The sequence below is a fragment of the Schistocerca nitens genome, chromosome 6 (genome assembly GCF_023898315.1).
Source record: "Schistocerca nitens isolate TAMUIC-IGC-003100 chromosome 6, iqSchNite1.1, whole genome shotgun sequence".
Lineage (NCBI taxonomy): Eukaryota > Metazoa > Arthropoda > Insecta > Orthoptera > Acrididae > Schistocerca > Schistocerca nitens.
Window position 1 is genome coordinate 660,537,865 of NC_064619.1, and position 13,735 is coordinate 660,551,599.

Consider the following 13,735-nt stretch of genomic DNA (forward strand, 5'->3'; position numbering starts at 1 on the left):
TTTGGCAATACGTGTAACGACATTCCTCTCAACAGCGAGTAGTTCGCCTTCCGTAATGTTCGCATATGCATTGACAATGCGGTGACGCATGTTGTCAGGCATTGTCGGTGGATCACGATAGCAAATATCCTCCAACTGTCCCCACAGAAAGAAATCCGGGGACGTCAGATCCGGTGAACGTGCGGGCCATGGTATTGTGCTTCGACGACCAATCCACCTGTCATGAAATATGACATTCAGTACCGCTTCCACCGCACGCAAGCTATGTGCCGGACATCCATCATGTTGGAAGTACATCGCCATTCAGTCATGCAGTGAAACATTTTGTAGTAACATCGGTAGAACATTACGTAGAAAACCAGCATATGTTGCACCATTTAGATTGCTATCAATAAAATGGGCGCCAATTATCCTTCCTCCCATAATGCCGCACCATACATTAACCCGCCAATGTCGCCCAATAGTGCCCAATAGTGCATATTATGCCGGTTTACGTTACCGTTGTTGGGGAATGACGCTTCGTCGCTAAATAGAACGCATGCAAAAAATCTGTCATCGTCTCGTAATTTCTCTTGTGCCCAGTGGCAGAACTGTACACGACGTTCAAAGTCGTCGCCACGGAATTCCTGGTGCATAGAAATATGGTATGGGTGCAATTGATGTTGATGTAGCATTCTCAACACCGACGTTTTTGAGATTCCCGTTTCTCGTGCACTTTGTCTGCTACTGATGTGCGGATTAGCCGCGACAGCAGCTAAAACACCTACTTGGGCATCGTCATTTGTTGCAGATTGTGGTTGACGTTCCACATGTGGCTGAACACTTCTATTTCCTTAAATAACGTAACCATCCGGCGAATGGTCCGGACACTTGGATGATGTCGTCCAGGATACCGAGCAGCGTACGTAGCACACGCCCGTTGGTCATATTGATCAAAACGATATCGACCTTTTTCGCAACTGGTAAACGGTCCATTTTAACACGGGCAATGTATCACGAAGCAAATACCGTCCGCACTGCCGGAATGTTACGTGATACGACGTACTTATACGTTTGTGACTATTACAGCGCCATCTATCACAAAGCGAAAAAAGTGGTCCAACTAAAACATTCATATTTCTTTACGAACTACACGAATATGTAATAAAAAATGGGGGTTCCTATTTAAAAAGACGCAGTTGATATCCGTTTGACCTATGGCAGCGGCTGGTCCCGGTGGAGGTTCAAGTCCTCCCTCGGGCATGGGTGTGTGTGTTTGTCCTTAGGATACTTTAGGTTAAGTAGTGTGTAAGCTTAGGGCCTGATGACCTTGCAGTTAAGTCCCATAAGATTTCACACATTTGAACATTTTTGAACCTATGGCAGCGCCATCTAGCGGGCCAACCATAGCGCCATCTGGTTTCCCCCTTCAAGCTAGACGAGTTTCTTTCTTTGTAGTTTTTTCGTTTGATGCTTATTTCGTGAGATACTTGGCCCGGTCACTATCAATGGACCACTCTGTATAAGTAGAGCACACACGAATGGGGATCATTGTAGCGATGATAAGGGCCGGAATCCTCTGACATAAAGCCTTTAAAGAATGGTACAGTCATATAGCCTGTAGCGTAGAATGAGGATCTCGGAAATGCCCGCTGATGACCTTGCTGATGACCTTGCTGTTTATCGCCCTCCGCCATAAATCATCCTCATCATCGGAAATGCCGATCTTGATCGATTGTTTGTGCGCTACTGCCCTAAGCATCTATGGAAAGTGGTAGAAGGACAACATACCACGAGTATACGACAAGATTTTGAGGCCCTCGCCTGATCATAGAATTTGGTGGTCGAAAGGATGCACGCTCTTTAAAGCATGATAGGCGACTATCTGTGGTGTCACCGCCAGACACCACACTTGCTAGGTGGTAGCCTTTAAATCGGCCGCGGTCCGGTAGTATACGTCGGACCCGCGTGTCGCCACTATCAGTGATTGCAGACCGAGCGCCGCCACACGGCAGGTCTAGAAAGACTTCCTAGCGCTCGCCCCAGTTGTACAGCCGACTTTGCTAGCGATGGTTCACTGACAAATTACGCTCTCATTTGCCGAGACGATAGTTAGCATAGCCTTCAGCTACGCCATTTGCTACGACCTAGCAAGGCGCCATTATCATTTGCTATTTATCTTGTGATGCATGTACCGTCAGACCGATGTTCACCAATTATGGATTAAAGTTAAGTATTCCAGCAGCTACGTACTTTTCTTGCTAGTATAACTCCTTTAACTGTTCCAGACCTCACGCCAGCCTGCGTGAGCTTAAACGCGTGCCTTTCGGCTACCTCGTAGTGGCTTGGCTGTCTCGCCAAGTCACAACACTATCTGTGTCAGATCCAACGAGTACAATACTGGTGCAGCACGATTTGATGCATTAAGTGCTGACGAACCCTACAAGTTACCACATTGAGTCAAAGACATCATAAATTACGAATCCAGTAGGCACAGCATCAACAAGTGTGGACTGCGATGAATGGAAACATGTTGCTGGTCAGATGAATCACATTACACTAGGCCGGTAGTCTTGTCAGTATACGCCGTCATCGAGGCGAACAGGAGATCGAAACTTGCTCTGCACTGTGGTTGCAGACCATTGGGGCAGTATTATATTATGAGGGAGATTCACCTGCGCTTCCATTCGAACTGTGGTAGTAATTGGAGGTACCATCACTGTGGACCATGTCAACATTACTACGGTCACCTTGAATTGCTTCATGATCCGTGTGATCAGCAATGACGATGGCATTTTCCAGCAGGATAACTGTCACTGTCGCCAGGCCAGAATAATGCTACAATGGTTTTAGAAGACTCACAGTGAGCTCACATTGTTGTCTTGTTCACTAAATTCGTCTGATCTGAACCTGATGGAACACATGTGGGATGGTATTGGTCACCAGTTCGGCATCCACGAACCATTGACCCATAATTTATGGGAAATGCGTGGCCTACGTGTAGAGATATGGTGCCACATACATCCGGAAACCCATCAGTGAGTTGTCGAATAGATTCCACGCACGTTCATTGTTGTATAACTTTCCACAAATGAACCAAAGTGTTACTTAGGTACTAAGCTCATCAGTGGATATACAGGGTGAAAAGTATTTAAACCGACGAACTCTGGGAGGTTGTAGGGGACATCAAAACAAATATTTTTCCCTAATGCCATTTCTTCCTATGAGGAGTATTTAAACCGGCAGAGGAAGATTTCTCTGGTAGCAAATTAATTAAACCAACAAACACTTTTTCATTTATTTATGACCAAGAGACAAAACATTAACACAACCCAATTTTAATTACAGTATACTTTCAAAAATGCCTCCATTGACACGTAAACAAAGGTTACACCGTCGGATCATATTCTGTCTGACACGGGCAAAAACCCCAGGACTGTCCTGAATTGTTCCTGCTGCTGCTACTATTCGGGCAACCAGATCCTCTTCTGATGCAACAGGAGTTGCCTAAACAAGGCTGCGCATCTCTCCCCACACAAAAAAGTCCAGACGGGACACATCTGGGGATCGAGCAGGCCATGGTACCGGAGCACCTCTACCAATCCACGTTTCTGGGAACTGTCGGTCCAGGAATCGACGCACACGACGACTGAAATGTGCCGGCGTCCCGTCATGTTGGAATCACATGCGTTGTCTTGTAGGGAGCGGGACGTCTTCCAGCAATTCCACATGCTGTATGTAAGTCTGCAGGCTTTAGTGGCCGTTGTCACTGAAGTTAAAATCTGGGTTAGGCCGCGTCATGTTTCTTCTAAAACGTTCGACGTTTCGACCCCTCTGCTGGGATCTTGCTCAGGATCTTTTGGTGTCCACTACTGCTAGTTCTGCTGTTCTAGCAGTAGTGGACACCAAAAGATCCTGAGGAAAATCCCAGCAGAGGGGTCGAACATTTTAGAAGAAACATGACGCGGCCTAATAACCCAGAAGATTTTAACTTCAATTCCACATGCTGCAAGACAGCTTCCTCAAATTGCAGCATTCTTACCGTGCGACGGCGTCCCTGTCCAGGTAATGTGCTAAATAACCCGGTCTCACGCGGACGTTGGTACACAGCAGCAAAGGTCATATGATGCTGGATACGGCGATTAGGATATAGTTGTTGATAAACCCGCTGTGCAGCTCGTCCATTGTGGTGCGTTACGTCGTACGCACCAACCATATCGGTGTATTCACTGCAGGTGTATCGCTCCATTACTAAACAGAGACAATGCACCACAACACTGGTGGACAGCAGTTGCCTACAACTGATGAGCGTAATACCCCTCTAACAACTGAAGAGCGTAATACGGCCTCTAAAACTGACGAGTGTAATGTGGCCTCCACCGGTTTAAATAATCCTCATAGGAAAAAATGACATTAGGGAAAAATATTTGTTTTAATGTCCCCTACATCCTCCCAGAGTTTGTCGGTTTAACTAATTTTCACCCTGTAGATGTAACACTACACTAGGCGTGAAAGAAAACTAGATTGCTAAGCAGTGAATTGGAAAACGAATGTAGCGGGTGTGAGAGCAGAGGGTGGTGCTGACCGAGGCGCTGGTTGAGCGTGCGCTCCCGCAGGTCTGGGTCGTCGGGCCGCCCCTGGAATTCGTCCCGGCGCAGCGTCTCGAAGACGGCGTCGGCGCCGCAGACGGCGACGGCAGGGACGCTTCCGGGCAGCACGAGCCCCACCACCGGGCCGTACTGCTCGCGCCACGCCTCCAGCCGCAGGTGCGGCTTGGCACCAGCCAGGGACAGGACACTGCCCAGCACGGGCAGACACGGAGGGCCTGCCAACACGACCACGAGTTTCTGTCACCACGCACACGTCACATAGTGTTACAATTAAAAAAAAGTTAAATATTCATTGTCAGGAATTACAAGCAGTTGACTGAAGAACAGCGTTATGCTGTCCGGGAGGCACCGCATCGATTTGAGGCACTCAGGGCTAATAACTGGTAAGCCACAACGAGTAAATTTTGCAGGAGAGACAATTGTAGGTTCAAAAAATTCCATAAGGTAGGCGATGCACATAACAAGTACACCTATTGTATTATTAGGTACTACATACATTATGATATTCTTCCCACATGAAACAAAACATTTTCAACTACTGTGCATACTGAATAACAGTATAAGAGTACATCTAATTTTGTGGCTTCTCATTGTACACTACTGGCCACTAAAATTGCTACACCACGAAGATGACATGCTACAGACGCGAAATTTAACTAACAGGAAGAAGATGCTGTGATATGCAAATGATTAGCTTTTCAGAGTATTCACACAAGGTTGGCGCCGCTGGTGACACCTGCAACGTGCTGACATGAGGAAAGTTTCCAACCGATATCTCATACACAAACAGCAGTTGACCGGCGTTGCCTGGTGGAATGTTTTTGAGATGCCTCGTGTAAGGAGGAGAATACCATCACGTTTCCGACTTCGATAAAGGTCGGATTGTAGCCTATCGCGATTGCGGTTTATCGTATCGCGACATTGCAGCAGAATATGGAATCGGTGGGTTCAGGAGGGTAATACGGAACGCCGTGCTGGATCCCAACGGCCTCGTATCACTAGCAGTCGAGATGACAGGCATCTTATCAGCATGGCTGTAACGGATCGTGCAGCCACGTCTCGACCCCTGAGTCAACAGATGGGGACGTTTGCAAGACAACAATCATCTGCACGAACAGTTCCACGACGTTTGCAGCAACATGGACTATCAGCTCATCACAGACGACCCTTGACGCTGCGTCTCAGACAGGAGCGCCTGGGATGCCGTACTCAACGACGAACCTGCGTACACAAATGGCAAAATGAATCCAGGTTCTGTTTACAGCATCATGATGGTCGCATCCGTGTTTGGCGACATCACGGTGAACGCACATTGCAAGCGTGTATTCGTCATCGCCATACTGGCGTATCATACTACGTTACGGTATGGGGTGCCATTCGTTACACGTCTCGGTCACTTTGAACAGTGGACGTCACATTTCAGATATGTTACGACCCGAGGCTCTACTCTTCATTCGATCCCTGCGAAACCCTATATTTTAGCACGATAATGCACGACCGCATCATTTTGCAGGTCCTGTACGGGCCTTTCTAGGTACAGAAAATGTTCGACTGCTGCCCTGGCCAGCACATTCTCCAGATATCTCACCAATTGAAAACGTCTGGTCAATGGTGGCTGAGCAACTGGCTCAATACGCCAGTCACTACTCTTGATGAACTGTGGTACCGTGTTGAAGCTGCATGGGCAGCTGTACCTGTACAAGCCATCCAAGCTCTGTTTGACTCAATGTCCAGACGTATCAAGGCCGTTATTACGGCTAGAGGTGGTTGTTCTCACTACCGTTTTCTCAGGGTCTATGCACCCAAATTGCGTGAAAATGTAATCACAAGTGAGTTCTAGTATAATATATTTGTCCAATGAATACTCGTTTATCATCTGCATTTCTTCTTGGTGTAGCAATTTTAATGGCCAGCAGTGTAATTTTGTGGCTTGCCATTGTATATCAACAAAGTTTCAGCGCCAACATTTGCTTTGCTGATCACAATTCACGTAGCTCTTAGCTTAATCTAAGAAACTGCTATCAATTAATTCAGGATCATTAATTTGTTCTGTGGCTTCGTACTGAGTCACGGATAAATAATATCCACGATGCACCGCAGGTACAGGGAGTCCTCAAAGTCTCTTCACAATGGCGGCCTCGTGTGTCTCGCTTTGCAGAGCGTGTAAGGTTGGCAGCACATTTAACGGTGCGACCTGAGGCGCATTTCCAGGGTTCGCGCAGATCCCGCCGTCGGAGGTTCGAGTCCCCCCTTGGGCATGGGTGTGTGTGTGTCGTCCTTAGCGTAAGTTAGTTCAAGTTAGATTAAGTAGTGTGTAAGCCTAGGGACAGATGATCACAGCAGTTTGGTCCCAAAGGAACTTACCACAAAATTGAGCCTCGCCTGCACGTGTTCCGTGGACCTGCAGGTGGTAGGGTGCTGATAGTCGTGCCGCGAGTGTGTTGCAGCTGTTAGGTTTGTTATTGGCGAATTCTTGTGTGAGCTGAGTCTATTGAGAATGCTTACTATTGGAAAGAGAGCATTTTTAGTGTAAGAGGAGGAAAGTTTCCAGAGAAGGTGAGGCGGCAGTTTAGATTGTGTTTTTCAGATCCTGACACTGTATGTGATTCAACTCGCAAATTCCGAACAACAGGTTCAGTTCATGATGCACCATCAACTGGTAGGCCCACAGATTTAACAAAACGGAAGCTTGACGACATTTTAGACATCATGTTATGGAGTCCAACAAAATCAGTGAGGAGATTATCGCAAGAGACTGAAGTCTCTCATACAACAGCACGTAAGGACATAATCAAAGAACCACACCCGTATAAAGCTAGTGCTGTGCAACAGTTGCATTGTATTGACCATGTGAAGCGAATAGCGTATTGTGAACAGTTTCAGCAGTTTGTTACTGGCATGGAGTTCTGTATTAGATCGAAGCTTTTTCACTGGCGAGTCTTGGTTCCACCTACCTGGCTACATTAGTTCCTAAGCTTCACGAAATTGGTCGTTAGAAAATCCACATATCTTAAGAGAAACGCCACTGCCTGCCGAGGAAACTGGAGTGTGGGCTGCGATAGCGTGGGCGACAATTACAGTACTGTTCTTTTTCGATACCACCGTCATTTCCGATGTGTATCGCTCCCAAATAATTTATCCATTTACTGCCCTACTGAATGAAAATGAGCTCAGTAATTCATTTTTCCAACAAGACAATGCTACTGCTTATGCGGCACACCAGACCCTACAACTTTTAGATGTAATCTTTGGAGGCAGAGTAATCACGAAAGGTGTCTGACCCCTGCACTCACCGGATCTGTCTTCACCTGACTGTTTCTTTTGGGATGTGGCTACAAATTCGTGTATCATAATAACCCAAATACAATAGATGAACTGAAGACAGCGATAATTTATTACCTGTATTCGATTACAGGTGAAACATTTGTAAAGGTGTTCACAAATAAATGTAAATGTGTAGAACTACATCTTCAAGAAAGAGGAAAATATTTCCAGCACCTACTGTGATATTGGTGAGTATAGTGTATGTAATTGTAATTAATATAATTAATTAATTTCATTGTTTTGATTATAATAATGTTGAATCCCATCTCCAAACATAACTGCAGCCACGAGCAGTGAATCGCAGCCTCAAGCTTACACAGCGACATGAATGTGGTGCCAACCTTGTGTGCCCTGCAAGGCGGGACACGTGGAGCTCACCGCTGCGGAGAGGCTTTCCATACGCACTGTCCATAGTGTGTTTCCATGAGGTCTGACAGCTTCTTATGCTGTACAGTAATACGCCTACGATATTCTGTTAAGATAGAAATCCTTGATGTCTTCTTGATATTCATTTCAAAGAAGTCACTACAAACAGTGTGCTTCACGAAAATTGAATTTGGATTTGACGCCAAAACTTTGAGCACTGTAGCTTCTGAAAAGTTAACAGAATGTCCATCCAGTGCTGTTTTTGTTGCATTAGCAGTTAACTCTTCATCCTTACAGAAGAAAGAAGTGCAAGAATTACCAATATCCTGAATCCACAAAACTGCACTGAACACTACAGAAATTTAACAGCTATATAATGGCAAGCCACAATAACCCCTATAGCAGGCACCTACTGAATCCCAGTTCAGGTTTAACAATAGTTTACAGTTTATGGGCTTGACGTAAATGTCTTAGAAACTGTCCCGTATTTCATGGTTCCCTTAAATATTAGTATTAACACTGTACTACACTGTCATTATGGCTCACATAGTCACATGCTAGGATACTGTATGCCTCATAAATGCATTTTATTGATGCTTAACTGTGATGATGCAATACCACGCTGATTTGGCTGATAATCCACATCTACAACACTATCATCTCACAAAACAATGAGCTTCCGTATTAGTTCAACAATACTTTTTTTTCATCCGAACAACTCGTGCTATATGAAACTTCCTGGCAGATTAAAACTGTGTGCCGGACCGAGACTCGAACTCGAGACCTTTGCCTTTCGCAGGCAAGTGCTGTGCCACCTGAGCTACCCTAGCACGATTCACGACCCGTCCTCACAGCTTTACAGGGCTATTACAAATGATTGAAGCGATTTCATAAATCCACTGTAGCTCCATTCATTGATATATGGTCACGACACACTACAGATACGTAGAAAAACTCATAAAGTTTTGTTCGGCTGAAGCCGCACTTCAGGTTTCTGCCGCCAGAGCGCTCGAGAGCGCAGTGAGACAAAATGGCGACAGGAGCCGAGAAAGCGTATGTCGTGCTTGAAATGCACTCACATCAGTCAGTCATAACAGTGCAACGACACTTCAGGACGAAGTTCAACAAAGATCCACCAACTGCTAACTCCATTCGCCTATGGTATGCGCAGTTTAAAGCTTCTGGATGCCTCTGTAAGGGGAAATCAACGGGTCGGCCTGCAGTGAGCGAAGAAACGGTTGAACGCGTGCGGGCAAGTTTCACGCATAGTGATGTGAAAGATTCGGTGTTTAAACCTCCTCTACCAAGAAACGTGCCAGAACTGCGAGCTCGCATCAATAATGCTTTCGAACTCATTGATGGGGACATGCTGCGCCGAGTGTGGGAGGAACTTGATTATCGGCTTGATGTCTGCCGCATCACTAAAGGGGCACATATCGAACATTTGTGAATGCCTAAAAAAACTTTTTGAGTTTTTGTATGTGTGTGCAAAGCATTGTGAAAATATCTCAAATAATAAAGTTATTGTAGAGCTGTGAAATCGCTCCAATCATTTGTAATAACCCTGTACTTCTGCCAGTACCTCGTCTCCTACATTCGAAACTTCACCGAAGCTCTTCCGCGAACCTTGCAGAACCAGCCCTCCTGGTAGAAAGGCTATTGTGGAGACATGGCTTAGCCACAGCCTGGCGGGTGTTTCCAGAATGAGAATTTTCACTCTGCAGCAGAGTGTGCGCTGATATGAAACTTCCTGACATATTAAAACTGTGTGCCCGACCGAGACTCGAACTCGGGACGTTTGCCTTTCGTGGGCAAGGGCTCTGGCTAAGCCATGTCCCCGCAATACCCTTTCTTCCAGGAGTGCTAGTTCTACAAGGTTCCCGGAAGAGCTTCGGTGAAGTTTGGAAGGTAGGAGACGAGGTACTGACAAAATTGAATTTGTGAGGATGGGTCTTGAGTCGTGCTTGGGTGGCTCAGATGGTAGAGCACTTGCTCGTGAAAGGAAAAGGTCCCGAGTTCGAGTCTCGGTCAGGCACACAGTTTTAATCTGCCAGGAAGTTTCTTATCAGCGCACACTCTGCTGCAGAGTGAAAATTCTCGTTCTGGAACTCGTGTTATTTCTTCTGCGAGTCGCCATCTTGGCTGTGGCTTACCATAGTAAATCACAAAAATGACGTGCCGTGTCTTCGTGCAACACATAAAAATTGAGTATGTGCTGCTATCTCTTGGTACTTCAAATACTACTCTGCCTGTTGCTTGCCATCCCCTAACAGAGAAGAAAAAGGTACAAATCTCCATTTCGCCCAGTGTATGGCTTGCCATATTCTAGACCCAACCGCCTTATTTTTTATTTATATATTCTAATTGTCTCTGTAGATGACACTTTTCAGCCAGTATAGGTCACTTTCATATCTGGGTACTGGCCATAGGTGCGGTTTTTCCAGTGCTTTTCGAGTTGGGGAAAAATGGCATAAATAGATGTGCAGCGTCTAAGTGAGAGTGGCCATCGTTGGCATTCAAGCCGCTGCTGCATAGGCGGTGAGCGTCTCCAAGGTCACACACAGCAGAATGCGCGTGACAATGGTACGAAGCTGCAGGCGCTTCAGTGGTTAACAAGCGGCTGCTGTTGATGGGTTTTGCAAACATGCTGCCTGGGATTCTTTCAGTAATTATACTCCTGCCCATACACTTCGCACTTAAAAACACTCATTTTCGTAATAGACAAACGCTGTACGCACACTCACTCAAAAACAAACGAGAGGCAAACGAAGCACAATACAAAAGAATCACGTGAACTCCTTCACGCTCATAAGGAACCCACTGCGAAGAAGGAAATCAATACTAACAGCCCCACATAGGTTCCAAAGAGCAAGTTGCCGGTCTCCGGTGCCGAGCAAGCAGTAAGGGATGGGGGATCTTCGCTGAGATTTCCACAGGCTTTAACGTTTGCTGCAGAATGCGTCCCGGTCTACTTCCCTGCAGGAATGGCGACTGCCTGAGTGGTCGCGAGGGTGGATGCTAAATCGCGTATCTGTTACAAATCACAGCGATTTAGAAGTCACAGATATCACAATGACAATTTAACAGAATCAGGCTGTCTAGTTGTGACTGAAATCGCAACTCAAAGTAGCATTTGGCAATGAACGCGCCGGCCGTGGTGGCCGAGCGATTCTAGGTGCTACAGTCTGGAACCGCCCAACAGCTATGGTCGCCGGTTCGAATCCTGCCTCGGGCATGGATGTGTGTGATGTCCTTAGGTTAGTTAGGTTTAAGTAGTTTTAAGTTCTAGGGGACTGATGACCTTAGAAGTTAAATCCCATAGTGCTCAGATCCATTTGAATCATTTGAACAATGTCCGGCCCCGGTAGCTGAGTTGTCAGCGTGACAGAATGTCAATCTTAAGGTCCCGGGTTCGATTCCCGGCTGAGTCGGAGATTTTCTCCGCACAGGGACTGGGTGTTGTGTTGTCCTAATCATCATCATTTCATCCCCATCGACGCGCAGGTCGCCGAAGTGGCGTCAACTCGAAAGACCTGCACCAGGTGAACGGTCTACCCGATGGGAGGCGCTAGCCACACGACATTTCATTTATTTCATTTGAACAATAAACGCCGCATGCCATCTGTTGGCTGAATTTCGTAGCTCTCTCGTTTGTATCCCGCCTGGAAGGCGGCGCGTGGGTAGGAGCAGGAAAAGGTAATACACGTCGGTACTGCAAGAAAGTAAAAGTGGTTTACTGGAGCCTGAATATATACAGAGGCATAGATAACTTTGTACAGATGAGCACAGTCTCAAGCTGAAGCGAGGTGTCCCGGCCGTCGGTTCTTGATCAAATGGGTGAAACTGGAGCGGAGCTCTTTGAGCTCTCCCGCTCCGGCTATGAGTGCGCTGTCGTCGGTGGCTCGTAGTGCCAACTTATGAACCTATGCCGTGGCATCGTTGCTATCGATACCACACTCTCTGTGAACCTTGTGTCATGCTGTCGAATCTAGCTGCGATTTCAGTGACAAATCGCAAGTAGAGATCGGAAGTAGCAACTAAACAGCGCCTTTAACATTCCGTTCCGTCTGCTATCTGTCGACTGATGTTCGTATTTCGTTGTAAGAAGCTTGTGTCTCAGACATAGATGTACAACATATACATGGTCGAGGTAACGGGCCAAGAAACTAATTTGCTCTGAGAAAAGTTTTATAATTGGTTTAACATTGGTGAAGCCATCAAATGTGAATACAGTGCAGCCTGGAATTTTCGTACCACATTCGAACGAACTTTTCATCACAAAAACTAAAACTGCAGTATAATTCCAGAAAACATTTGGCAACATGGTTAGAATCCGTATTCTAAACATGAACTGTTACCGTATTGTGTGACAATTTTTGTTATGATTCTGAAAATCACACGATTAATATTTTCAAAGTAGCTCCATTGATACACAACTAAATCCAAAGGAAGAACAAATCCAAAAGATACTTACTACTAATTTTCGTTGAGATGAAATTTTTCCTGTGGACACGCGTAACTTTCGTATATCATATAACAGTTTAGGCAGAATCGTTGCAAACATTGACAATACCATCTCACGTAACTTTTTGTTACTTAGGTTGCTGAAACATTAACATTAGGTGCCGGGGCTGCAGCCACTATAACACTACCGGCTACTATTAGATTAGTGATATGCTGACAACGTCATTCCTGTGAAAGGATTTTTATTTTATGAGCGTGTAATGGCAAGATGTTGAACAGCATATGTTTTACTAAAGATTTCTATTGAAAGAAAGCAGTAGTAAGGTAAACGGGAATTGAACCAGGGTTCTATTAGTAATCAAGTAAACTATAATTACGTAAAAGGAAACGTTCGTCAGCGTAATTACGCAAAGTTGTACCCAGTACCAGCATGCTTCATAGAGAAAGTTAACTATTGGGGTTGACTTTACTTGATATTGAACTCCTGTTTTGCTGATAAGATACCAGATAGTAGCATAGTTTGGCAAGTAATGAACCAGTGAAAGTTCCTGGCAGATTAAAACTGTGTGCCCGACCGAGACTCGAACTCGGGACCGTTGCCTTTCGCGGGCAAGTGCTCTACCATCTGAGCTACCGAAGTACGACTCACGCCCCGTCCTCACAGCTTTACTTCTGCCAGTATCTCGTCTCCTACCTTCCAAACTTTACAGAAGCTCTCCTGCGAACCTTGCAGAACTAGCAACCCTGAAACAAAGGATACTGCGGAGACATGGCTTAGCCACAGCCTGGGGGATGTTTCCAGAATGAGATTTTCACTCAGCAGCGGAGTGTGCGCTGATATGAAACTTCCTGACAGATTAAAACTGTGTGCCCGACCGAGACTCGAACTCGGGAGAGCGATGGGACACAGCATCTCCAGCCAAAGATGAAGTGGAGATTTTCCCGTTAACCATTTCACGAGTGTACCGTGAATATCAGGTAATCCGGTAAAG

General features: G+C 45.9%; 1 protein-coding gene across 2 annotated transcripts in view; it reads right to left on the bottom strand.

Moving 5' to 3' along the window:
* The window catches only part of LOC126262322 (methyl farnesoate epoxidase-like), a 352,434-nt gene that overhangs the window by 254,472 nt on the left and 84,227 nt on the right, over positions 1 to 13,735 (bottom strand). Inside the window, exon 3 of one of the 2 annotated variants that reach the window (XM_049958875.1) lies at positions 4,565 to 4,804. The exons of the other annotated variant lie outside the window; for it this stretch is intronic. Coding sequence (XP_049814832.1) covers positions 4,565 to 4,804 — 240 coding nt within the window. The remainder of the gene's footprint in view (positions 1 to 4,564; positions 4,805 to 13,735) is intronic. 2 annotated transcript variants of the gene reach the window in all.